The sequence below is a fragment of the Heloderma suspectum genome, chromosome 3 (genome assembly GCF_057233095.1).
Source record: "Heloderma suspectum isolate Gila_16-S chromosome 3, 16-S_ref, whole genome shotgun sequence".
Lineage (NCBI taxonomy): Eukaryota > Metazoa > Chordata > Lepidosauria > Squamata > Helodermatidae > Heloderma > Heloderma suspectum.
The window spans coordinates 9,739,978-9,767,657 of NC_139460.1; the positions used below are offsets into that span (position 1 = coordinate 9,739,978).

Consider the following 27,680-nt stretch of genomic DNA (forward strand, 5'->3'; position numbering starts at 1 on the left):
GGACAGCTGCTGCCAGTCATTGTCAACAGTACTGGGCTAGATGGACCCAGGTCTGACTCAGTATAAGGCAGCTTCCGATGTTCCTGACTAGGCCTTAGGAGAGGCATTTCAACCTTTTAGAATGGGGGAAAAACTGCACAAAAGCTGAAAAGCCACCAAGCAATCAGTGGTTGGGCGGGGGTCAGGGGGAGGGCATGGCTTTCTGGGAAACCTCAGAGGGCTGGACGTGGCCACTTGTGCCTGAGTTTCTGCCCCCCTGAGCTGGCGAACTGAACTTGCCACAATTTGATTCCCTTCCAGCCCCCCCCCCCCCGAAAAATCGACATGGACAAGATCCTGGAAGCCATCCTGATGTCGTCTTACCCCGACCATGTGAAACAAGGGCTGGTGAGGCGGGTCATTGAGGCTTCAAAGCAGTCCATGGACAGCGAGCAGTGCTGGTCGATGCTGGAGCTTTCTACCAAGCTCTTCTTGGTGGGCGACACCAGGTTCAAGAGGTCGGTCGGCAAAGAGGTCTTGGAAACCTTCGGCCTTTACCACCGGGAGGCTTTTGAGGAGTTCTTCAACGTCCGTTTCCTCCTCAGCCTCCTCCAGGAGGGCTATGGTCCTCTCGGGAAAAGAAGCCTGTACGTCTTCGATTATATCCACCTGGGGTTGCCATTCGTTTTGGGCAGCCCGTTGGCCAATGACATCTTCAGCCTGCTGAGGATGGAGGTTCTCCGGAAGGTCTGTGAGAGGCCAGGGCTTAAGCAGTGCGTGAAAATCAGCAAACTCTTAACCCAATATCCGCAGTGTATCCCCATGGGCAAGCGCCAGGCCCTTTTCTGCCAGCAGCTGATACGATGCATTGGGCAGTTCCACCCCGTCTCAGGCAGAGAAGAAGTCATCGTGGACTTCCTGGACCACGTGATCAAAGTGGGCATCCTGCTGCAGAAGATCTGGAAGGCTCAGATGTCCTCCATCCTTCCGTCCTTGAAAGAACTCTTCATGATCATCTCATCAACGGGTAAGGATGGGTGTGTTTATGTATGGCTGGAACTGAAATCTGGTTTGATTACTGATTCTACCAAAATGCCCGTAATCATGACTGGTGTGTGTGTGTGTGTGTGTGTGTTTAGGAGGGCTTGTATATTTAGAGGTTGTGCCACTCAGTATATGCAACAGGAAGGGCACATTTTGCCCTCAATGAAGCAGCGTCCCCAAGTGCATTTATTTCCATGCATGGAAGAAACCAAACAGGTGTATTGGAGAGGCACCAGGGGATGGTGCCTCCCCAATGTTCTTGTGTTCATATAGATAAAAGGAAGGAATTCTCCACACAGCGCAGAGTTAAACTATGGAACTCGCTACCACAGGATGTAGTGATGGCCGCCAGTTTGGATGGCTTTAAAAGGGGGTTACTAGTCTTGATGGCTACGTGCTATGTACACCAGTTGCTGGGGAACATGGATGGGAGGGTGCTGTTGTGTCATGCCCTGCTTGTGGGTTTACAGTTGACAGCTGGGATGATGGACTAGATGGACCCTTGGCCTGATCCAGCATGGCTCTCCTTATGTTCTTATAGATGGGGCTACTTTATTGTGTTCATTTATTTATTTACAACTAGCGAATGGACCTGGCGTCACTCAGGTTGGAACAGCCTTTAGTTTGATACAGTGCAGCCTTCAAGCAAACTTACACTGCTATCAGAGTTGGACGCATTGTGCCTGCCCTGTCTCAGTGAAGGCCCACCCGTTGGTGCCCTAGAATTAGCCCCTGCTATGGTGTACCCATGTAGCCCCCCGAGGAGGGGTTTGTCCCCTCTATTCCCCTGAGGGAGGGGCTGCCCCACAGCAGTGGGAGGGTGAAGGGTATAACTCTGTCCCTTGGCCTACTAATCTTCCCTGGCTTCAAACGCGACTGCAAAGCGATGTGCTGGTTTAATTAATTAATTTGATTAATTTGATTAATTTGATTTATTAGCCGCCCATCTGGCTGGCTACCTGGCCACTCTAGGCGGCGCACAGTACTAATAACAAATTTACATAGTCAACTGAACAACAACAACAAATAACAAAACAACACTGCTCTAAAAAAAAAAAACCCTAACCCACCCCAAACGCCCGCCTGAACAGCCAGGTTTTCAAAGCCTATCGGGACGTCTCCGGACTAGAGCTCATCAAAGATTAGGGAAGTCTGCTCCTAGTGGCGTTAGATTTTAGTGCAGGCTTCAACCACAAAGATACATTCAAATTAATTTAAATTAATTAATGTGTTTTAAAAATAAAATAACCCCAAGGCGCACACTCCTAGGGCCCCCTTAGTATGCATGCCAAGCTTCAGGGGCCTAGGTTTCACGGTCTTGGTGCTTGCTTGCTTGCTTGCTTGCTTGCTTATTTATTTATTTATTTATTTATTTAATTTCTATACTGCCCAATAGCTGAAGCTCTGTGGCCGGTTCATAAAAAATTAAAACCACAAAGTGCAGCATAAAACAATATAAAATATGAAAGCTTAAAAGCACAATATAGCAGTATTATATATATTTATTTCATTTCTATACTGCCCAATAGCCGAAGCTCTCTGGCCGGTTCACAGCACAACCAGAATAAAACCTAGCAGCAATGCAGATATTTAAAATACAGATTTAAAACCAGCTAAGGTGTAGATGGACAGACAGATACAATCCTCTTTTATTATTATAAATTTTATTCTGTCCTTCAAGCAGCCCAGAGTGACATACACAGCCCTCTCTCCTCACAACAGCCCTGTGAGGTAGGTCAAGATGTAGTGATTAGCCCAAGGTCACCTAGCAAATTTGATGGCTGAGCAGGGATTTGAACCCAGGTCTCCCTAATACTGGTCCCAAGTTACTAACCAAGACATTATACTGGCTAATTCTCCTTCTCCTGATGACACTGGCCATTGAGAATGAAGCCTGCCCCTATTTGCACATAGTCCCACCCTTGGTTCTCCTTCTTGGTCACCCTGGAATGTACTTCTGCAAACCTGGAGGTTCCCAAGAATGTGGATTCCTCCCTCTTGTTTTGCAGTGGCCCTATTTTGGCTACAATCTTGTCGGCACTCACTAGCAGAGCTTGCTACTAGTGGGAGTGATAGCATGATGCCACCTCTATCCCTTCCTTCAATATCCTCCTTCTCCATGAATGCAGGACACGGAATAATGGGCTCAAGTGACAGGAAGCCAGAGTCCGGCTGAACATCAGGAAAAACTTCCTGACTGTTAGAGCAATACGACAATGGAACCCATGACCTAGGGAGGTGGTGGGCTCTCCCACACTGGAGGCATTCAAGATGAGGCTGCTGGACAGCCATCTGTCAGGGGTACTCTGACTTGGATTCTTGCATTGAGCAGGGGATTGGACTCGATGGCCTTGTAGGCCCCTTCCAACCCTACTATTCTATGATTCTATGAAGTTGTTGCCACGCCCCACTGTAACGAAACCTAAATAGATGCAATCGAAATAATGCATATTCTTTCCCTCCCCTTTCTCTGGTGTCGTGTGTGTGTGTGTGTGTGTAATGATTGATTAGTTAGCTGCCTTCAGGGCCCTGAACGGATGGAATTGTGGTACAAATATTTGCCGAGATAAATAAAAACGACGAAGTGCGCAGCCGTGATTCATCTTGCAATATTATTGGTCTGCTTGCATCTTAACGGTTTTGCAGAAGAACAACATGCGCCATCTATTGCCTTAGCCAGCGTGGTCCAGTATGTTCCACTAGAACTCATGGACGGGATCCTAAGGAACCTCACCAACGATGACAGCATAACAGATGTGCAGATGATGATGGCAATTGGCAGGTAGGAGATCCTGAGAGGTAACCATACCTGAAGAAGGACTGCAGTCAGTGGAGGCTGATGGCGCCAATGCTGGTGGGATGGTGAATCCACTCTGGGTTTCAGTCAGAACTCTAAAGGAACTATGCAAGGTGCCTCCACTGAGTGCCGTCGGACAAGACTCTTCCTCCCCCTCCAGCCCATTTCTTTGTTTCATAGTTTGTTTCCCTGCACAGCTAAAAGTGCTGTGAGGCGAAACACACATACATACCTTTCCCAACTTGTTTTGGTTATCTTTCTGTCTGTCCTTTTATTTTTTCCTGGCGCGCTAATGGCAGAAGCTAACTGGCAGTGCTTCCCCTAAGGGGCTGCAAGTTTCTAAAATTAGCTCTCGGAAGATTGATTGCCTCTCTTCTTCATTTTAAAATAACCCCCTCTGCTAGTGCATAGTTGGGAGAGACATTAAGCAGACCCCACGAAATGCAATTAGGCCTACTCAAGGGATGGGTGGATGGCTTGGAGGAGACTTTAAAAACCAATCCGCATGCCAAGTAGCTTCCTGCCAGATCGCCCTTGCTTCTAGGGCCCTTTCCAGATGCTCCTCTTCTCCTGGGTGGACTGCACAGTTTTTGGGCATTCATCCAGGCAACTTTGCCCCAGCAAGCTGTCATGTTCCTGGTAAATTGCTATTTTCCAGCAGTTGGACTGATGCAGAAGACAGTGACCAACAGGCATGGAGAAAACTGTCCCCACTTCCCTGGGGAGAAGTTCTAGGGATGGCACATAATAGATTTGGCTTCCGTTGCATGGGAGCCCGTGAAGACACCTGGCATTCTTCTAAGATTTGCTTTATTGACAAATATGTGAGAGCAGAACATACGTAGAGGCAAATGGCAGGCACTCTTACTGGATTGCGACTATCATGCTTTAATATGTCTCTCATATGTCTTTCTGGACGATATCCAGAAAGATGGGCTAAAAATATTTTCATTAAAAATAAAAAAGTCTGCGAAGCAACTGATTGGCTATTGTACCCCAGAATGACGCGTACAAACACACATGCACCCCCACAGCACAACCCTGCACCCCCACAGAAGCTTAGGGAGCAATCCTATGCATGTGTAGACAGAAAAAAGTCCTACAACTCCCAGCATTCCCCAGCTGGCTGGCTGGGGAATGCTGGGAATTGTAGGACATTTTTCTGTCTACACATGCATAGGATTGCATCCTAAACATCTGTCTGTCTGTCTGTCTAGCATAGGAAAACAGAAGGAGGTGAGCATCCAAAGTAGATCACAACATGGATGTAAGATAAATGATAATAAAATTTACAAATAGGACAACGCATGGTTAAAACACCTGACAGGGTAAGAAAAAATGAACTAAAGGAGTATAAGATAAGATCTGAGAAATATTTTCCCCAGTCGCCGGTAGATTGACCCAGGAGACAATCTTTTGCTGAAAAAATTCTGCAGACTTTTTTCTTTAGTAAATATGTATTTATATGTTATTTTTAGGAATTAAGTAGGTTTTATATGGTTTTTAAAATAACGTTATTCATGTATTAGCTGCTGCGGCAATTGGTATTGCAGTAATGTTTTAACCATGTGTTGTCCTGTTTGTAAATGTTATTATCGTTTATGTCACAGCCCCCTGAAGAAGGCCTAAAATAAGAAAAAAAAGGCCGAAATGTGTTGGGCTTCTGTTCTTTGTGGTCTCTCTCTTTCTGCCTTTCTGTCCCTCTGTCTCTCTCTCTCTCTCTCTCACTCACACACACACACACACACACACTCACCTGCCGCTCACCTGGAGCCAGCCCATCATTAGGCAGAATGAGGTGACTGCCTCAGGTGGAAGATGTTAAGCAGAAGTAGTGGCAGCCCCTTCGTGGTTCTTATCTTCCATTAATTTGTCTAATCCCCTTCTAAAGCTGTCCAAGTTGGTAGCCGTCTCTCCATCTTGTGGTAGCAGATTCCACAGTTATGCGCTTAAAAACAATAATTATCATGAAAGGGTCTTTAAAACTGAAAGGATCAGCACATGGGCAGGAGCCATTCTAGCACCTTCGTAGAAACAATTCTTCTTTTAAAAAATACTCTCCACCCCACCCTGTCACCAGTGCCGTCTGGAAGCCCCTAAATGTCTGAGCCAGGAATTCTGGAAAGTGGATTAATCTGGACCTGCCTTGCATTTTGTAGAATTACTTTTACTAAGAACATACGAAGCTGCCTCATACTGAGTCAGACCCTGGGTCCATCTAGCCTGGGAATGTCGACACTGACTGGCAGCAACAGCTCTCCAGGGTTTCCGGCAGGAGTTTTTCTAGCTTTACCTTGAGATGCTGGGATCGAACCCGGGACCCGCATGCAAAGCAGGGGCTCTGCCACTGAGCTACAGCTGCTCCCCTAACCTCTCTCTCTCTCTTCACAGGATGACTGAATGGGTCTCGTGGCCTCTGGGGAAGAACATAGACAAATGGATCATAGCACTGCTGAAGGGCTTGGCTGCGGTGAAGAAGTTCAGCATCTTGATTGAAGTCACACTTTCCAAAATTGAGAGGGTCAGTTCGCTCCGTCATGTAGGCCCGCACACAGTGACCCCCTCATGTTATCACTGGCAGGAAAATTGTGTTTGTACTGGGGGGGGGGAGGGGGTTCCATTTAGAAATCACAGAATCATTACTCAATTTCTGGTCTGTTCGTTTGAGCCAATGTTTGATGCTCTGACATCTGCACTGTCTCGCTGTTGTCTTCCCGACACAATTCAAGGTGCTGGGTTTAACTTATAAAGTCCTAAATCAGCCTTCCCCAACTTGGTTTCCTCCCAGTGTTTTGGGCTTCAATTCTAATCAGCCCCAGCCAGCATAGCCAATGGTCAAGAATCCTGGGAGTTGTAGTCCAAAAACATCTGGACGGCACCAGGTTGAAGAAGGCTGCCTTCAGTGGCTTAGGCCCAACATACCTTAGATCAGGGGAGTACTAGTTTCAATCTTGTGTGGTTTATTTCTTTTTATCAGAATCCCCCAGACCTACTAAGGTGTGGCACATTTACAAACAAGAGTGCAGGCTCCAGTTCTCTTAATGGTATTGTTGTTGTTGTTGTTCAGTCGTTCAGTCGTGTCCGACTCTTCGTGACCCCATGGACCATAGCACGCCAGGCCTTCCTGTCCTGCGCTCTCTCCCGGAGCGTGCTCAAGTCCATATTCATTGCATCAGTGATGCTATCTAGCCATCTCATCCTCTGCCGTCCCCTTCTCCTTTTGCCTTCAGTCTTTCCCAGCATCAGGGTCTTTTCCAGGGAGTTTTCTCTTCGCATTAGGTGGCCAAAATATTGGAGCTTCAGCTTCATTATCTGTCCTTCCAATGAGCACTCAGGGCTGATTTCCTTTAGGATGGACTGATTTGACCTCCTTGCACTCCAGGGGACTCGTAAGAGTCTTCTCCAGCAACACAGTTCGAAAGCATCAATTCTTTGGCGCTCAGCCTTCCTTATAGTCCAGCTCTCACAGCCATACATTACTACTGGGAAAACCATAGCTTTGATTAGACGGACCTTTGTCGGCAAGGTGATGTCTCTGCTTCTTACTATGCTGTAGTATAGTAGTATATTCTTACTATGCAATAATAAGGCAAAAGGCAAATGTTGTTGTCCCTGGTTTGATTGAAAGCTTCAAGGGCAGGGAACAAACCTGTAATCTATCCCTCCTGGGCATTTCTGGAAGTGTGAGGATATAAGATGAAGGAGCCCTGTGAGTTTTGCCAAAACGTATCTTAGGGGTTCGAGCTGCATTGCCTTCTTCTCTCCTTATCTTTCCATTACCATGCACATGGAAATTGTGGGTATGAATGGGTGTATTAGCCATCATAGATAAAATGACTGGAGCTGTTGCCTTGGTCCTGTGGGCATCCTAGAAACATCTGGCGGGCCCCTGTTGGATACAGCGTGCTCCAGCAGCTGGATCCCTGGGCTCATGCAGGAGATACATGCTTTATGTTTTATCTGTCCCTTGATAGACAGGGATGGGGAGAGCAGGGCACACACAAACATACTTCAGGATCAATGGTCAGTTTGCATATCCTGAAGGGTACACTGTTCTCGAGAGACTGGACTGGGAGCCAGAACTATATTTTCGGATATAAACTGACTTGGTCATCTACCAGATATAGAGCACATGGACTCAAGCATAGCATTCGCATGACACACAGACCTGAACATTTCCATAATACTTGTGTGTTAGATGAAAATGGCTCATACATTTTACCATATCTTGCAGGAGCCAGAATGAATGTCCTTGATCCATGGTTTATTGCTGGGTTTTGAACTCCAGGTTTTTTTTAACTCTGGGTTAGCCATCCCAGATAGAATATTTGCCAGTAAAGAATGGAATATTTGATGTTTGACATCAATATTTGATTTTTAAATTTGACATCTGATTTCAAGATTCAACGGTAGATTATGGCCTGGTGCACACGTAATGACAATGCAGAGTATGGGTTATTGCCTTACCCAGAGTTTACCAGTGATTTGCCTTCTAGATGATTGTGCAAAATGCAGGTTGTTTTTTCAGTTCCTGGCTGGTTTGATTCCCTCCACCTTGGCCAGCTTCCTCCCTGTATCCCAAATGTCTTTGCGGTGCTGAAATACTGGCAGGTAGAGCAGCCACCACTCTTACACGCTGTCGCTGTAGCCGGGCAAAACAATCCCTAAACAACCCATGGTTCTGCATTCACATGTAACAACAACCCAGAGGTTAAAATCCAACAACAAACCATGGTTTCTCTTGCTGGGTTCTTTGTGGTTAACAATCCACAGCTAACCCATAATTCCAGATTCACATGTAATGACAAACCTGGATTCAACAGCCCATACTCAACCCATACTCTGGGTTGTCATTATGTGCGAACCAGGTCTGGTATTTAACATTTGACAGACAGCATAGAATGGTATTTAGGGTATGGTAAGTGCAAGCATGTGTGCTTCCATATTGGATGCTTGCCAAATTTAAAGATGAATAACAACAACAAACCCAAAAATATCAGCAGGTTAGTGGCATTCGAATTTTGAGTTTGAAATGTTGCATTCCAAATGTTAATTGCAAAATCTGAAATTTTAGCAAATTCTGAATATTTGCAAAGGTTCCACTGTCTACAGCACCTGCTTCTCCAGCTCAGGATCGCTGCAGGGGAAGGGCAGACTGATACTAATGCAGTAGAAGCTTGTGCACAGAAATGCCCCTGCCCCTTCTATCACCTTCCTTAGGTTGCCTCTACGCTCGACTTACATAGAGAGTTGTTGTTGTTCAGTCGTGTCCGACTCTTCGTGACCCCATGGACCATAGCACGCCAGGCCTTCCTGTCCTGCACTCTCTCCCGGAGCGTGCTCAAGTCCATATTCATTGCATCAGTGATGCTATCTAGCCATCTCATCCTCTGCTGTCCCTTTCTCCTTTTGCCCTCAGTCTTTCCCAGCATCAGGGTCTTTTCCAGAGAGTTTTCTCTTCGCATTAGGTGGCCAAAAGTTGAGCTTCAACTTCAGTATCTGTCCTTCCAAGGAGCACTCAGGGTTGATTTCCTTTAGGATGGACTGATTTGACCTCCTTGCACTCCAGGGGACTCGTAAGAGTCTTCTCCAGCACCACAGTTCGAAAGCATCAATTCTTCGGCGCTCAGCCTTCCTTATAGTCCAGCTCTCACAGCCATACGTTACTGCTGGGAAAACCATAGCTTTGATTAGACGGACCTTTGTCGGCAAGGTGATGTCTCTGCTTCTTACTATGCTGTCTAGGTTGGCCATAGCTTTCCTCCCCAGGAGCAAGCATCTTTCAATTTCATGGCTACAGTCACCGTCTGCGGTGATCTTGGAGCCCAAGAAAGTAAAATCTGTCACTGCTTCCATTTCTTCCCCTTCTATATGCCAGGAAGTGATGGGGCCAGATGCCATGATCTTAGTTTTTTTAATGTTGAGTTTCAAACCAGCTTTTGCACTCTCCTCTTTCACCCTCAACAAGAGGCTCTTGAGATCCTCTTCGCTTTCTGCCATTAGGGTGGTATCGTCTGCATATCGGAGGTTGTTGATAATTCTCCCAGCAATCTTAATTCCGACCTCTGATTCATCCAACCCGGCATTTCTCATGATGTACTCTGCATATAAGTTAAATAAGCAGGGTGACAATATGCAGCCTTGTCGTACTCCTTTCCCAATTTTGAACCAATCGGTTGTTCCATGTCTGGTTCTTACTGTTGCTTCTTGACCCTCGTACAGGTTTCTCAGGAGACAGGTAAGGTGGTCTGGTACTCCCATCACTTTAAGAATTTGCCACAGTTTGTTGTGATCCACACAATCAAAGGCTTTAGCGTAGTCAATGAAGCAGAAATAGACGTTTTTCTGGAATTCTCTTGCTTTCTCCATGATGCAGCGAATGTTGGCGATTTGATCTCTAGTTCCTCTGCCTCTTCGAAACCCAGCTTGTACTTCCGGTAGTTCTTGGTTCGCATACTGCTGAAGCCTAGCTTGTAGGATTTTGAGCATCACCTTGCTGGCATGTGAAATGAGCGCAATTGTGCGGTAGTTTGAACACTCTTTGGCGTTGCCCTTCTTTGGAATTGGAATGTAAACTGACCTTTTCCAGTCTTGTGGCCACTGTTGAGTGTTCCAGATTTGTTGGCATATTGAATGCAGCACTTTAACAGCATCATCTTTTAGGATTTTAAATAGCTCGGCTGGAATACTCCGCTAGCTTTGTTGTTACTAATGCTTCCTAAGGCCCACTTGACTTCACTCTCTAGGATGTCCGGCTCAAGTTCAGTGACCGCATTATCATGGCTATCAGGGACATTCAGATCTTTCCTGTATAGTTCTTCTGTGTATTCTTGCCACCTCTTCTTAATCTCATCTGCTTCTGTTAGGTCCCTGCCTTCTTTGTCCTTTATCATGCCCGTCTTTGCACAAAACGTTCCCTTGAGATCTCCAATTTTCTTGAAGAGATCTCTAGTCTTTCCCATTCTGTTGTTTTCCTCGATTTCTTTGCATTGTTCATTTAAGAAGGCCTTCTTGTCTCTCCTTGCTATTCTCTGGAACTCTGCATTCAGTTGGGTATATCTTCCCCTTTCTCCTTTGCTTTTCGCTTCCCTTCTTTCGTGAGCTACTTGTAAAGCCTCATCAGACAGCCACTTGGCTTTCTTGCATTTCTTTTTCTTTGGGACGGATTTCGTTGCTGCCTCCTGAACAATGTTACGGACCTCCGTCCATAGTTCCTCAGGCACTCTGTCTATCAGGTCTAATCCCTGAAATCTATTCCTCACCTCCACTGTATATTCATCAGGGATATGATTTAGGTCATACCTGAAAGGTTTAGTGGCTTTCCCTACGTTCTTCAATTTAAGCCGAAATTTTGCAAGAAGCAGCTCATGATCTGAGCCACAGTCAGCTCCAGGTCTTGTTTTTACTGACTGTATGGAGCTTCTCCATCTTTGGCTGCAAAGGACATAATCAATCTGATTTCGATATTGACCATCTGGTGACGTCCATGTGTAGAGTCGCCTCTTGTGCTGTTGGAAAAGAGTGTTTGCTATGATCAGCATGTTCTCTTGGCAAAACTCTATTAGCTTTTGTCCTGCTTCATTTTGTACACCAAGGCCATGCCTGCCTGTTATCCCGGTGATTTCTTGACTTCCTACTTTAGCATTCCAATCCCCTATGATGAAGAGGACATCTTTTTTTGGTGTTAGTTCTAGAAGGTGTTGTAGGTCTTCATAGAACCGATCAACCTCAGCTTCTTCGGCCTCAGTGGTTGGGGCATAGACTTGAATTACTGTGATGTTGAATGGTTTGCCTTGGATTCGTACTGAGATCATTCTATCATTTTTAAGATTGTACCCCAGTACTGCTTTTCCCACCCTTTTGTTGACTATGAGTGCTACTCCATTTCTTCTAAGGGATTCTTGCCCACAATAGTAGATATGATGGTCACCTGAATTAAATTCGCCCATGCCTGTCCATTTGAGTTCGCTGATTCCCAAGATGTCGATGTTCAATCTTGCCATCTCATGTTTGACCACCTCCAGCTTACCTTGATTCATTGATCTGACATTCCAGGTTCCTAAACAATATTGTTCTTTACAGCATCGGATTGTCTTTTCACCGCCAGACACATCCACAGCTGAGTGTCCTTTCGGGTTTGGCCCAGCCGCTTCACTCTTTCTGGCGCTACTTGGAAATACCCTCTGCTCTTCCCCAGTAGCATATTGGACACCTTCCGACCTGAGGGGCTCATCTTCCGGCGTCATATCTTTTAGCCTTGTGATACGTTCCATGGGGTTTTCTTGGCAAGAATACTGGAGTGGGTTGCCATTTCCTTCTCCAGTGGACCACATTTTGTCAGAACCCTCTGCCATGACCTGTCCGTCTTGGGTGGCCCTGCACGGCATAGCTTATGGCTTCACTGAGTTACGCAAGCCCCTTCGCCACAACAAGGCAGTGATCCATGAAGGGGCTTAATGGTATTAGGTATTAGCTAATCTTTAGTATGCACTCTTGCTTTAGAAGATGGGTGTGGAACCCATGGCCCTCCAGATGTTGTTGGACTACACCCTCCATCATCCTTGACCATTCGCCATTATCTTTGGGGCTGCTTGGAGTTGGAGTCCAGCAGCATCTGAAGGGCTGCAGGTTCCCTACGCCCGATTTGTAGCATTTAGATGTTACTTGCTGATCATCAGATCGACATCCACCTAGTCTAGCATTCTTTGCAAGAATCGCAGCATTCAGCAGGTCACTGAAAATTATGATCACAAAGGGACTACTACCCAGTTTACCTTCTGCCTAGCCCTCCTTCGATTGACTGCCAAAGAGCCTGCTTTCACCCTCATGGTATCAGATCTACAGAGCTTTCTTAACGATGCTATCTACGTGGCAGGCTCAGACAGCAAAGGTGCAAAGAGAAGCATTCCCGTGGGATGTCTCCCAGTTGTGGAACTCTCTTGCCAAAGGTCCAAGCCTGAGCATCATTTGGAAGCGTTGTAAGACATGTTGGTCTGGCCTTCGAAGCCCAGAGTTAAGAGCTGGGCTACACATTAAGCTTAGTCTGCAAAAGGTGTCTGGCCCTGCCTTTTCAGAAGTTCAAAGATTTGCTCATGACAAGCAAAGAAAGCTGAAGAGGCCTGAAGTTCTACTCGCTGAGGAGGAGGAGTTGCTGGCTGGCTTTCTCCTTCTGCTCTTTCTCTGTTTCTCCCCCTCTGCAGCTGAACTTCCCTGCTTCTCTCCCTCCCAGCTGCTAGGGAAAATTAGCCAAAATGAGATAACTAAATGGTGATAAAGCCAATCAGTGATGCCTTCTCTTCTATAAATATGACTTAATCCCCTTTGATTTTCTTTGCTGTTCTGGCAGGAGACCTAGAAGTTCTGAACAAGCAAAGCCATTCTTTTTTTCATGAGGCAAATGTAAGATGTAGCCTGGTTCTAAGCTGGCAAAGGGTAAGGGGATTTCACTGGTGTCTTAATTCAATGGATTTCCCCCCCTATTCTTTCATATGCTTTCAGGATGTGGATGACCATAAATTTAAATAAATTATTATAAAGCAGAGGTCTTGGTAGTCTATCTATTGCCAAGTTTGTGATAACAAACTTCTCTTTATTTCTCCCTCCTCTTCCTGTAGGTGTTTTCCAAGTTGCTATACCCTATTCTGAGGGAGGGAGCACTCTCTATTCTGCGTTATATGCTACTCAGCTTCCAGCATTCTCATGAGGCATTTCACTTGGTAAGGCAGGGCCAGTTGGTTACTGCCCTAATTAAATATCCAGATGTTCCTTTATGTACAGACAGAAGCAGGGCAGGATTCCAGACAGATCTGTGTTTCCCAAAGTACTGATAGCCAAGAGATGCTTTTTATGTTCCTGAAGCAGGCAAACTTCACTTGTGCCCCCAAAAAGTTTAGAGTGTGACAGTCAGAATTACCCCCCTGTCCCCAGATGAGACCACCCACTGTATTTCTGGGTGAGTCACTGTTCTGATTGGAAAGAGACAAATCCAGAACAGCAACTCATACAGATGGGCAATTTTCTCCAAAGGCAGATAATTTTGCTGCAATGCAAGGAAATGAATGCAGAAGTGCTTCGAGGGTGCTGTTCGAGGACGTTCTGTAAACTTGATGCCACTACCCAAAAGGCCCTGTTCCTGGTAGATGCCTGCCTAAATTCATTTGGCAGCAACACCTACAACAAAGCCTTGGAATGGTTAATTGATATTGAAAAGAATTAAGCCCAATACAAGACACAATCCTGGACAACTTTACGATATTAATTAATTGCATTTCTGTACCATCCAATAGCCAAAGCTCTTCAGGTGATTCACAAACATTAAAACCCTAAAATATAACATGATAAAACATAATATAAAACCTTTGCAAGCTTAAAACAGAATAAAACCAAATATATAATACTGTGAAATAATTCTATTTCTTGGTATTCCCCCCTAGGATTGGTGGTACATAGAGCAGTCAACCCCTTACTTATTTTCACAGTTGTGTATGCTCTGGGCTAATAAAAATATATAAATTAACATTCTGCACTTTAAAAAAAGCTGAATTCTGTAAATGACATATAATAATCAAATTGGCATGTTTTGCATACATTTCTTTCTACTAGTCAAGAGGAGGAAAGTTAAGAAGTACCCAGGGCTCTTAAGCTCCATCCTCTGAACACTGGAAAGCCTATTCAAACTGTATTCTCACTGCCATGAGGACTAGACACTTTTTATTTTTTAATATGAGTTTCTGAAGGCACTAAATTTGGTGCCCAGTACCAAATTCCATCTTTGTGTGGAATGGTAGAATACACACAGAGTTTCCTATGAAGTCTATCTCATTACTTGAGCTATGTGTGTGTCCAGTTAGAATCCATCCCACCAAGCAGCACTCCTTTTGCTATTGACACAGATAGAGATTTTTACCTCAGGGAAGCCAGTTTTATAGTTGGCGAAACAAAAAACTATGTGAGGACTGGCCAATCAGAACAGACCTCCATCCCATCAATGCTGTTGTCCCCCAGGCGTTTGAGAGTGAAGAGGTGGACCTCCTCCTACTGAGGCCCTGATGACTGGCCAGCCTGTGAGATGACAGACAGCAGGAGGAGCGCAAAACTAAGCCACATTGAACCCTTAAGGATCTGGGTTACAAGGTCCTGGGTTGCTATCTTGGGCATTGCAGGTGGTTCTGGCTACTTGGTTTGAGACTCTTTGCTTCGTCCCTTTTTAAGCTTCTTCCGCACATCCCTAGAGTAGTGGCTGCCCTCAACAAGGAGAATTCCAATTCTGCTACGAGCTGCCTGGAGCAACTGGCTGAGCTGGTCCACTGCATGTTCTTCCGTTTCTCGGGATTCCCGGACCTCTACGAACCTGTCGTGGAGGCGATAAAAGTAACTGCTTCCTTTTTTTGTCTGCGCGCAACAAAGGGTGGGGGGGAAGAGTGAATATGAAGTTTTGAGCTGCAACTGGAGGACTCTTCTCATGAATGCCAAGGTCGAAGTTATAGCATGAGCCCATCTGGGTTCCAGCCTGAGTCTTCGGTTCAAGTCCCAGCTGAGCTGCAAGTAGATTTGGAGGGCTTTGAGAAGGTGGCTGCCAGTGGCGGCTGGTGGGTGAGGCGGTGAATCCACTTCAGTTTTCAGTTAGAACTAGTCAGAACTCTAAGGGAGCTCTCCAAGCTGCAAAGCACCTTGGATAGTTCCTTTAGAGTTCTGACTGGTTCTGACAAACCCGGAGGGGATTCACCGCCTCACTGACATCGGACCCACCAGCGTCCACTGGTTGCTGCCTCTTTGCTTCCGCAAACAGGTGGGCAAAATGGGCGTGTAAGAGGAGCCATGATGGATCAGGCAAACTTGCTTCTGGAGGGCGGGGTTGCTTTAAACTGCGTCTGTTGCCTAGCTTCAGTTCACATTCCTGGGAACACGCCTGAAATCACTACTGTACCTGGCTATTCCCGGTGGTTAAGTTCATCCAGCTTTATTGACAGCTTGTGGGAGAGGAGGAAAAATTATCTTATGCTTAAAGGAAAGGCAGATTTTCTTTAATTTGGCTATTTAGGCCTAAACATTAGAAGGCCCATGCTGAATCAGACCAAAGGCCTGTCTATTCCAACATCCACAGATTGCACGGCGGCCAACCCGATTCGTATGGGCGGTCCGCAAGCAGGGCATGAGCGCAACAGCATCGCCCCGCTCGTGTTCCCCAGGAACTGGCACACAGAAGCATACTGGGGTAGCATGTAGCCATCAGGACGAGTAGCCCTTGATAGCAATATCGTCCATGAGAATTTCTTCATCACCAGTTAGCAGGAGGCAAGAAAAGTCTGGGAGGCAAAGTTAGAAAGCTATACTGTGGGTAGAGGGATGGGGTGAGGGGCTGCCCACCTGGGCCTTGCCTAATGCCATCTTTTATGGCTAGAGCAAACCTGAAATGAGGTATTAGCAGTGCCTCAGGTTATAAGTAAGATGGCTGGCAATAAGCCCCCATATTTGCTGCATTTGCAAACTCACTGCAAGGTGAGCCTAAGTCCCTAAAACACCCTGCGGACCAGTAAAGTCAAAGGAGTTACTAACTCTGCAAACTCACTCTGCTCTTTTGGTTCCTTTCTTCCTTCAAGGCTCTTCCAATTCCAAATGAAGACCGAATTAAGCATCTGCTTGGGCAGAACGCTTGGACCTCCCAGAAGAACGAATTAGCCAGTTTTTATCCCCGTCTGGTTTCCAAGTCCGAAACAGGGAAAATAGGGTTAATTAACCTGGGGAACACCTGCTACATGAACAGCATCATCCAGGCTCTCTTCATGGCCTCGGAGTAGGTTTGCTTTCTGCCGTCGTGCCTCTGCTTTCTCCTCTGACCTTTGATTGATAATTTTACCTGTTTTCATTTTATTATATACACTCAGGAGTTCCAATTTAACCTTCAAATGTGAAGTGGGCAAGAGCCAGCCCACCCATGAAGCAGACTGAGGTGCCCACATCGGGTGGCAGAGTAGGAGGAGCGACAGATTATGCTGCTCCCCCCGCCCCCACAAGGAGGGCCCCCTCCCACTTCCCCTCAGCCTCCTTAAGATGCTCTAGAGAACCCCACCAGCTGCTGTCCTGCTGTGGCATTTGCCACAGTGAGAGAACAGATAGCAGGGCTCTCTGGAGCAGCCGCCCACCCTTTGCTTCCTTCATTGAGAGCCTCATGGCTGGAAGAAGTGGCTGTGGCCCTCTCATGAAAGCCTGCAAGAGTTTGCCTGGAGGTCTCACAAGACTCAGGAAATCTCTTGCGAGATGGGGGTGGCCTCTTCTTCTGGTTGCACAACCCTCCATCAAGCCAGGATGTCAGAGTCGGTGGCAAAGATAAGGGTGATGTGGGACAGGGGTTGGGGAGCCTGATGTGGTGGCAAGGGGTATGATGCGATGGCAGCGGGGGAAGGGGAATGATGTGGCGGTGGCTAAATTAGAACTCCTGAGTGTTCTTTGCCACTTCAGGTACTGAGGGAGCTTTTGCTGGGGCAGAGGTGGGCCATAATGTCTGTGTCTCATAAGTGAGCAAATCTTCATTTGCCAATAAAACCATACTCCCCTTGGCTCAATTCACACCCATTAGACTAGGGGTATCAAACCTCTTTCAGGTGGAAGGCCAAATTCAATTTTAAAGATACTCTCAGAGGCCGCATTCCAGTGGGAGGTGTGGCCAAAGGCAATGTGGATGGAACCAACATACAAAAGAAATTCCAGTGGGAGGTGGGGCCAGAGACAAAAACAGGAAATATTAACTTCAAGGTTTTTTTTGTTTTTCTTTTTACTTTTTTGAGCGTTTAAAAAAATACATACATAAATTTGTATATATCCATAGCAATGAATACATATGAAATGTATATATATGAAAATACAACTTACTAGCAATTATACGTGGGCTTCAACAAAAGCAAACCAGATATCCAAATAAGAATGTCTACATGCCACCCATTCAAATGTTGGAAGCGTTGTAAGGTCCTCAATCCATTGCATTATAGGAGGTGAGCATTTATCCTTCCAGTGTTGTAATAGCAGTCTCTTAGTTGTCAAGAGGGCGCAGAGAATCCATGTATGCTGACCGTTCATTAATTTCCATGAAGCACGTAAATAATATAAAAGAGCATGTACATCAGCAAATATTTAAGTACAAAATTTATCCATATAATAACCTCCTTCAAAAAAGAAGCAACAGGTGGATGTTGCCAAAACATATGTTCAAATGAAGCATTAGTTGCATTGCACCACCAGCAATTAGCCACATTAGACTATCCCTTATGAAAGAGAAGTTGCGATGTCGAATAGACATGAAACAAAAGTTTTTGCTGCATAAGATACAACCTAAGATTCATAGATGCAATAGGTATAGACACAGCAATCCGCTGATTAGGCAGAATGGGACAATCCAATTCCCTTTCCCATTCCTGCTTAAAGCCCTCCTATTTATTCACCATAAACAAGTATTTCTAGACATGGATCATGGTTTGCTTTGCCTGACCAGCCTCAAGAAGTGCTTCCTATAATGATGACGATTCTGATGCTGCAAAAGCAGCCGGGCTAAACCTAGATACTAACAAATGCTGCAATTGCAAGTTTCGCCATGCAGCAAGTTGTATTTGCAAGTTGTATTCGCCATGCAGCAAATTGTATTCGCCATGCAAGTTGTATTCGCCATGCAAGTTGTATTCGCCATGCAGCAAGTTGTATTTGCCATGCAGCAAGTTGTATGGCAGGTTTTGCCATGCTGGCAAGTTGTATTTGGCATGCAAGATTGAAACTGACAAACGCTCATTGTCAGCACCCACCAGTTGGTCCAAAGTAAAAATCTCCTTATCTGTCCATGTCTGCCGCAGAAACATTTTCTCACCAACGATTAGATCTGGATTGCCCCATAAAGTCAATTTAGCATGAGAAAATGGAGCAAAGTCACTGACATGTCATTATACGCCACACATCTGTAATCAACTGTGCTTCACTAACCTGAGAGTCAGTGCATGCGTTGGGTGTGCCACATGGAGTCTGTTTGAAATTATCCTGTGTGAAATGGCCACAGGGCGAGAGACTCATGTCCGGTTGGCGGAGTACGTGGATTGACACTGCAGATGTGAGGAGCTGTGGCTTGGAGAAAACCTCCTGTCCCATGCGCTCCGTGCCACTCCACCCTACCGTTACGTGTTCCTGATGGCTGCCAGGTTTTGTGCGTATGCGCGTGTGGTGCTCATTTGTATTTGTGTGTGTGGATTTACTGTTGCTTGGGAGGCTCAGACTCCTCTTGATGAACTTGAACGTGGCTTTCCATGAAGCGCGATGTTTCCCATTTTTAATCTTTTAAATTTTCTTTTCAAGCTTCAGGCGTTTGGTGCTGAATTTAGCTGAGAACAATTCCCAGCCCCTGATGGCAAAGCTGCAATGGCTGTTTGCCTTTCTAGAGCACAGTCAGGTAACTTTAGTGAATGTATTAATAATCCTTGCATTTATATCATGCTTCTTGAACGTTCAAAGCATTTTCGTCTACATTACCATGGTCACAGTTACAACAGCCCTGTAAAGCTGGTCGATATCATTATCCTCAAATTCCAGATGGGCTAAGGAGGGAAGAAATGGAGGCTGAGAGATGGTAGCTTGTCCAAGAGCCCCTGGTAGGGTGTGAAGTGGGGACGTCCTGACGCATAGCTTACGCACAGGGGTGTGTTTCAGGTTTTGCAGTGCAATCCTATACATGTCTACTCAGGAGTAAGTCCCATTAAGTTCAGTAGGGGGTCTTTCTAGATAAATGGGTATAGGATTGCAGTCAGTGGAGGCTGGTGGCTCCGATTTCAGTGGGACTATGAATCCATTCTGGGTTTCAGTCAGAGCCAGCCAGAACTCTGAAGGAGTTAGACAAGATTCTGAATCCTGTCCCCTAAATAGGCTCAGCACCTTGCTACATTCATTCTGTTTTTATCCTTCCCTTCCTCCCTGGAGCTCAGAGTGGCATATGTACACCTTCACAGTAGCAGGAATAGTAGTAGTATAAATATTTAACCTGCCTTTCAGGCTGCACTGCCCTGACTAAGGTGGCTTATAAAAAACATGGAACATACAGTTAGAATTAAACATGCACATCCACAAGGAGCAGCAGCTAATGCTTTTAAAGCACCAAATGCAGAAATGAGTCTCCAGTCGTTGTTTTTTTAAAAAAGCCAGCAGTGATGAAGTCATATGTATCTCTCTGGGAGGAAGTTCCTAGGGTGTGGAGCCACCACTGAGAAAGCCCTGCCCCTAGCGCCCATCAGCCTAATGGCTCTTCCTAGTGGGCCATCCTCACAACAACCTGTGAGGTAGGTTAGGCTGAGGGAGTGTCAGGCCCAAGGTTGGCCAGTGAACTTCATGGCTGAACTCTGGCCTTCCTCATCCTAGTCCAACCACCAGACAATGCTAACCACTAGACTGCACTTAATGCCTGAATCATCCCTTGGCTGCTCTTCTCTTCCTAACCTCTGCTGTCCTGCCTGTCGTTGAATGCAATTAAAATGTCAACCAGTGCTACTCCAGTGAGTAGACAGGGTGCTGGACTGGAAACCAAAGGAGCTTGATTGGAGCCTGCACATTTTGGAGTAGGAGCAGTGGAGGGTGGTGGCTCTGATGTCAGTGGATTGGTGAATCTGCTCCAGGTTTCAATCAGAACCAGTCAGTCAGAACTGTAAAAAAAGCTCTCCAAGGTGCAGACAGGCCTCCACTGGGTAGGAGTGAACGGTATGGACCACCTTGGATAGCTCCTTTAGAATTCTGACTGAAGCCCGGATTCACCGCCCCACTGACATCGGAGCCACCAGCCTCCACTGTGCAGGAGTGAATGGTTAAGGCAGCCTTCTCCAACCTGGGCCCTCCAAATGTGTTGGACTACACCGCCCAGCATTCCTGACCACTGGCCATGCTAGCTGAGGCTGATGGCAGCTGAAGTCCACAGCCTCTGGTGGGCCCCAGATTGGGGGAGGCTGGGCTAAGGAATGCCATGGCCCTACCCTCAGCAACCATTATAGCACCCGCAGATATAGGCAGCTGGGGCAGACGTTTATTCAGGGAGGTCGGGAGCGGTTAGTCTCTGGGGATCCAGGGGCCGCACTTCTCCCCACCCCTGCTGCCGAAATCGCTGTGGCAAAGAAGCAGCATTTTCTGTTTAAAACAAGTCACAGGCTCCACCCACAATGACAGCGGAGGCCGCGGAAAGGGCCAGGGAGGGCCCATGTGGCCTGCGGAAGCATGTTGGCCACTCCTGATTTAGAGACTAATTTTGGGGGGAGAATTTATATTCAGCCTCTCTGCTTACTGTAGCATTCAAAGCAGGGCACACGTTTAAAACAATCTAATATATCAATTCAGCAATGGCAAACCCCTCCCCGCCACTCCAAATACACCTATTGTGCAGCCTTAATATTCCATGATGTTAATTTTAAAGTGCAGGTGAATAGGGCCAACTTTGCCGGGCATCTAAAAGACAGCAGTGACAACGCTTTTTATCCTTTCACCATTCTCCGCCACCCCACCCCACCCTTTCCTTCTATTTTTTCCATCTCTGCCAGCGGCCTGCCATCTCTCCTGAAAGCTTTTTTTCGGCTTCGTGGCCCCCCTGGTTCACCCGGGGAGCACAGCAGGACTGCTCCGAATACCTCAAGTACCTGCTCGATCGGTAAGTTGGCTCCGTCGTAGAGAACCATGGGTGCTTTGGAGAACCCTTTACTCGCGTTTTTAACCACAGTGCGTCTTGTGGCACCTTACAAATCACCAGCTCTATTCTGCCGTAAGCTTTCATGATCACTATCTGCTTCATAAAATGGAAATGGCCATGAAAGCTTATACCAGCATGAATTTGTTTGTCTTTAAGGTGCCACAAGGCATTGTTGTTTCCGTTGCAACAGATGAACATGGCTACCCTGTGAATTTTTAAAATGTCTAAGGGTGAGCTAAATGTTCTCTTGAGAGAGAAGTTTTGCCACAAAATAGGGAGGGTTGGGGAAGGCTTCCTGAAACCCCCCTCCCATTCACCATTTTAGCTGCCATATGTTTCCTGGTGCTGGCAGTAGCAGCAACAATATTTGTTTGTTTGTTTGTTTGTTTACAACATTTATATACCACTCCACATCTAGACAGATTCTGGAGTGATGAACAATAAAAGTAAAAAGAAGGTAAAGGAATAAAACTCCATATTAAAAATTGTTATTTTTAAAAACAGAATACCGATTAAAAAACATGGCTGGTCAGTCAAGGAAGGCTTCCTAAAATAAACATGTTTTCAGGAGGCACTGGAAACAACACAGGCCTGGCTCCTGCCTGACCTCCAGAGGCAGGGAGTTCCATAGGAAGGGGGCCACCACACTGAAGGCTCTTCTACAATGGAATCCAATTGGGGCAGAGGTCCATGCAGAACCACAAGGAGCATGCCTTCAGTGAACAGGCAGGTTGAACAATGCTCCTCAGACTCATGGCAGCCAGTGTATTTTTCTTCCCAGCATTCCCTGCATAGAAGGCAGGAAGCATTGCCCTCCCTCTGATTGGCTACACGTGAGCGCTGTGTCAACATGTAATGTCGTCATGAAGCCAATTAGAGTGAGAAGAATGCCCTCCACTCAGGGGAGGCCACCAGCTGCTGAGACTCAACACCGATGCTGAAAACTGCGGAAATTGCAGCCCCCAGGCCGGCTTTGTAGCATGTGAAAGCTCATCCAAAACTCCTTGCCTACAGTGCTCTCTTCAGCCTGGCAAACCCTGTGCTAGAATCATCCCAGAAACTTGTGGACTGGAAAAAAGTAATGGTGAACAGTAGCAAAGCTATTTGCCCATCCTTTAGCCACAGGAATGATTGACAGGCACCTGGCACTGTTTTTTTTAAAGGTTATAATATTTGATTTAATATATTTCCTTTATTTATTTGTTAGATTTTTGTCTTGCTTTTCCTCCTAGGAGCTCAGGGTTCCCTACCCTTCATTTTATCCTCACAACAGCCTTGTGAGGTAGGTTAAACAGAGAGAGAGAGAGAGAGAGAGAGAGAGAGAGAGAGAGAGAGAGATTGGCCCAAACTACCCACCGGCCTTCAAGTTTAAGTGGGGATTTGAACCCGGGCCTTCCTGGTCCTAGTCCAGCATTCTAATGCAGACTGTCCCAGCCTGGTGCCCTCCAGATGTGTTGGGCGACAACTTCCATCATTCCCAGCCAGCATTACACCATATCTGTAGGGCACCAAGCTGGGAAAGGTTAATCGAATGACTACGCTGTACAACACCTAGGGATGTACGACAGTCACTTACCTTTTCGCAGGGGCGATTCATGGTGGGGGGGAGGCACTTCGCTTCTCCCCCCAAAGTTCAGGCGAGGGGGGGGAGGCGTCCCGCCTCGCCCAGCCGAAATTCAGGCCGGGGAGAAGCGCCCCGTCTCCCTAGCCACGAAAGAAAAAGTAAAAAAAAAAAAAAGCACCCCGTGATAGGCTACGTAACGATTAACGTAGCCTATCACGGCTAGATTTCCAAAGTCAGCCGTGATAGGCTACGTTAATCGTCACGTAGCCTATCACGGGTGACTTTGGGGAAAAAAAAAATAAAAATGCGCATACGCATTTGCGTTCCTTATTTTGGCACGTCTAGTCTACGTAAAGATTTACGTAGACTACGGCGAAAATAAGGGCAATGCAAATAGCGTTCCCTTATTTTCACTGTAGTCTACGTAAATCTTTACGTAGACTAGACGTGCCAAAATAAGGAACGCAAATGGCGGCGCCCATGGGCCGCCGCCATTTGCGTATGCGCTTCCCCCCCCCCCAAAGTCACCCGTGATAGGCTACGTGACGATTTACGTAGCCTATCACGGCTGACTTTGGAAATCTAGCTGTGATAGGCTACGTAAATCGTCACGTAGCCTATCACGGGTGTGTGTTGTTGTTGTTTTACTTACTTTTTTATTTTGTAATGGCGGCGGCAGCCGGTCAGGAGACCGGCCGCCGCCCCCGCCCCCCACGAAACGTCGCCGAACCACCGCCGGGACCCGCCGCCAAGAGGGACATTCGCTAAAGGTAAGTCCCATCCCGGGGGGGGGGGCGGGGGGCCGGCGGAGAATTTCCCCAACACTTTCGGGGGGCCGAATGCCTCGGCGCTCGGCCTCCCGAAGATTCGGGGAGAAATTCTCCGCCATCCCTAGCAACACCTAATGCCAGACAGCTCCATCCTACTGACACTCTTCCTTGCCCTTGTGTGGCTTTGTGGCTAAGTGGGGAATTGAACCTGTGTCTCGTTTAAACGATTTAGATTACCATATTTCTGATTACAGGCCTTCCTCTTCAGCAAAGCTTGCAGGCCATCAAGCAGAGACAGCTCACTGAACCATGGTGGATTATGGCTAGTGGAAGTGAAGTTTTTGATTTTAATTTTTATTATGGGTTTGATCCAGACTAACTTACCTGTACTTAGGTTTCATTGTAATCAGTTACTCACAGCTTGCTAACCCCCGTCAATGTCACTGAAAACTAAGTGCCGCTAACTTACAGAGCAATCAATCCTACACATGTTTACTACTGTAAGTCCCACTGACTTCGATGTGGCTTACTCTCAAGTAAGAGGTGTATTGTTGCAACCTTAGTCTGGATCCAATTCTGTATGTTTGGTGGGGAGTTTTTTAGAGGTTTCTTTGTGTTAGCTCCTCCCACCCCAATAAGCTGTTATGAACCATGAGAGAAGCAAACTAGAAATGTTTGATATGCTAAATACTATTCAGGTTAAGGATTTTTTAAAAATTCTTTATTTGTGGAGGATCATCTGGGAAAAATCCTCAACAGAAAAAGGTGAAGAAACCCCAGTCTGCCTTACCTGCCCCTTGCTTTGACTAGATGTAGGCGCTGCGATATACACGCGGCCACACCGACAAATGGCAGCTGTGTGTCTCAGGTCTCAATTTGGTGTGAGGAGGCATCTAGCAATGGGTTAACTGCCCCTCTTGCCCAGGAAGGCAGGGATCATGTGACCTAGATATCGGATGGAACTTATCTGTGTCCTGATGCAGCAATATCTGCCATTTCCCTGCCACCCTCCACTACTGTTGTGGAACTCAGTGTCATCATGGCACCAGGTACAGGGAAGTTCTATCAGATTTTTCTAATTATTAATTTCAAATTGTTTGCATCCCATCTTATCAGGCTGCTCAGGGAGCAATCCTATGGCCCCTGGACACTGCCTGAGAGGCCATAGGATGCTGGGGAGTCGGGTACTGGGGAGTGCTCCTACCTTGGAAGGGGGAGTTGGAGACCCCCAACCCCTTGCAGCCAGCGTGGAAAGCACCACACCGGCTGCCCTCTGAGGTTGGAAAATTGACCTTGGGGAGGGGGAAAAGGGGATGTTTCAGTAGGCGGGGAGGGGAGGAAACCAAAGAGACCAGGATACAAGCTACCCTGAGCCTCTTCCAGCCTCCTTCCCTCCCTCTCTGAATTGCCCTTGCTAGATGGGCAAAGAAGCCCATCTAGTGAAAAACACAGGGTGGGAGGACGGGGAGGTGAAGAATACCTCTGCTGCTCCTCCTGCCCTGCACTGGACGGTCAGAAGCCTCCAATTTCAGGGGCTTCCGATCATTGAGGGCGCAATCAATAGGATTGTGCCATTACTCTATTTTAATTTGTGTGAGTGTGTGTGTATTTATCTACAACATAATAACACAATGAAATATAACAAGTAGAAATACAGTAGCACTGAGATGAGCATTAAGCCATTTGTCTATTAAAGCAGCAGAAATCATTTATAAAATATCTTCCAAAACAAAAGGTTTTTGGTGTCCATCTCAAACCAGGAGGAGACGGAGCTTCTCAGTTCTCCTTTGGGAGAGAGTTCCATAACTGCTGTGCCACCATTGAGAAGGCCCTTGGTGGGGCTTAGATATTGCAGAGGGAAAGCAGGGCGGGGCAGGACCAGCCCTACCATTAGGCAAAGTGAGGCGGTTGCCTCAGGCAGTAGTTGGTAGGAGGCACCAGCAAGGTGCTGCAGGAGAGAATTGTGTGCCATGTGGCTTCCCTATAGCCGCTAAGCTAGCCTGCTGCCTTCAGGTGTGGCGATGCTGTCCCATTGTTGGTGTTGAAGAAAGATGTTCAGTCTTGAAGAAAGGCTTTTGCACATGGAATGGGAGGGAGCGCCATTTTATTCTTTGCCTCAGGCAGCAAAATGTCTTGGGTCAGCCTTGGCACAGGGGGAGTAGACAAGCAGTAGCTGTGGTGGCAAGCTGCATGTATATAGTAGCATCTTGTTCCGATCTTCAAGGGAGGGTGTCTATCTTAGTATTCCTCAACATATCTTTTCTTTCTCTCTCACTCCCCAAAAAGGTTGCATGAAGAAGAGAGAACAGGAAGAAGAATTTACCAGAAACTCAAAGAGTCCTCACTGATAACTCACGCTGACCAACAACACTCTGCAAACAAGACTCTAGTTGAAAAAATGTTTGGTGGCAAAATTAAGACAAAAATCCGTTGTCTGAAGTGCCTAAAAGTCTCCTCCAGAGAAGAAGCTTTCACAGACCTCTCCTTGGCTTTCCCACCAGCTGATAAGCATGTGCCTATACCCACTGGTAGTACCTTAGTTTTACCTGTAGAAGAAATGGGCCCGCAGACCATTCAGCCAAGCATAGAAGTGCGAAGTAGGCTGAGTGATTCTCCAGGGAGATCAGGGAAGCATACCCCACCTGGAGAGAGTCCTTCCAAAGTGTTGCCGGTTGAAACTTTGAGGCCAGAAGGTCAAGAGATGTCTTTCCCTTTGAGATCCGAGCGAGATGCCTTTGGCGTGAAGCCTGAGGAAGACTCTGCATTGGCTTTGCGGGAGCAAGTTTGTGGTCCTGAGGCTTCCAGATCTGTCCCTGACTTGATCAATTATTTCTTATCGCCTGAGACGCTGACAGCGGAGAACCGATATCACTGTGAAAATTGCGCGTCCCTTCAAGATGCAGAGAAGCTGGCTGAACTGACTGAGGGGCCTCACTACCTCATCCTCACCCTGCTGAGGTTCTCCTTCGACCTCAGAGCCATGAGGAGAAAGAAGATCCTTGACAACATCTCAGTCCCCTTGGTGTTGAAGCTGCCTGTGCTGACGTCCTCAGAGGAACTGAGCACCGGTACTCCGATGAGGAACGGTGGGCGAGCTCCGTCGTGCAAGGGCTTTGCCTCGGTGGTGTACGACCTCTGCAGTGTGGTGGTGCATTCTGGAGTCTCCTCAGAGAGTGGCCATTACTACTGCTATGCCAGGGAGTGTGAAGATGCTGCCACAGAAAGTGGCCCAAAGGATACCTCTCTGAACATCACCTCAGAGAAACCTCCAGATGTTGCGATCCAGTGGTACCTCTTTAATGACACCAGGGTCTCCTTCTCGTCTTTTGAGTCGGTTAGCAATGTGACCTCCTTCTTGCCCAAAGATACTGCTTATCTGCTGTTCTATAGACAGAGGACGACTCAGTCAAAAAACACTGGGCACGAGGCCACTGCACAGCCTACCTGGGTGAATGGAGACTTACATTCTCCAGATAAAAGCCTGATGGAAGCCATTGCGAAGGATAACATCCTCTACTTGCAGGTAACATTTACTAGCTCCACTTATGGGCTGCATTTGCATGTAACACTTGCAAATTTATGATAAACCTGGTTTGTTGCTTTAGCCATGAATTATCTTGCAGATGAGCAAACAATCCAAGGCTTGTTTTCCCTATTTTTGGTTTGTTTCTCTCCTGCCTATGTTGCCAGCCTTCAGAGGGGAGGCTACTCTTCAGAGGGGTTTTGTTTCCAGGCCACTCTCCCCAGACACCTCAGTTTCAGGGCAAACAAGCCAGGAATAAGGCACGGTTCTGGGTTCAGATATCATGACAAGCCATGGTTTAAACAAGCCAG

The 27,680-nt window shown here is 46.7% G+C and overlaps 1 protein-coding gene across 1 annotated transcript in view; it reads left to right on the forward strand.

The window, feature by feature from the left end:
* Nucleotides 1-306: 306 nt before the first annotated feature.
* USP35 (ubiquitin specific peptidase 35) overlaps nt 307-27,680 on the forward strand; it is a 29,349-nt gene continuing 1,975 nt past the window's right edge. Inside the window, exons 1-9 of the mRNA XM_084842481.1 lie at nt 307-1,006; nt 3,670-3,805; nt 6,212-6,341; nt 13,435-13,536; nt 15,032-15,190; nt 16,420-16,613; nt 19,151-19,244; nt 21,367-21,473; nt 26,133-27,369. Of these exons, the coding sequence (XP_084698607.1) occupies nt 325-1,006; nt 3,670-3,805; nt 6,212-6,341; nt 13,435-13,536; nt 15,032-15,190; nt 16,420-16,613; nt 19,151-19,244; nt 21,367-21,473; nt 26,133-27,369 (2,841 nt within the window). The 5' untranslated portion in view covers nt 307-324. The remainder of the gene's footprint in view (nt 1,007-3,669; nt 3,806-6,211; nt 6,342-13,434; nt 13,537-15,031; nt 15,191-16,419; nt 16,614-19,150; nt 19,245-21,366; nt 21,474-26,132; nt 27,370-27,680) is intronic.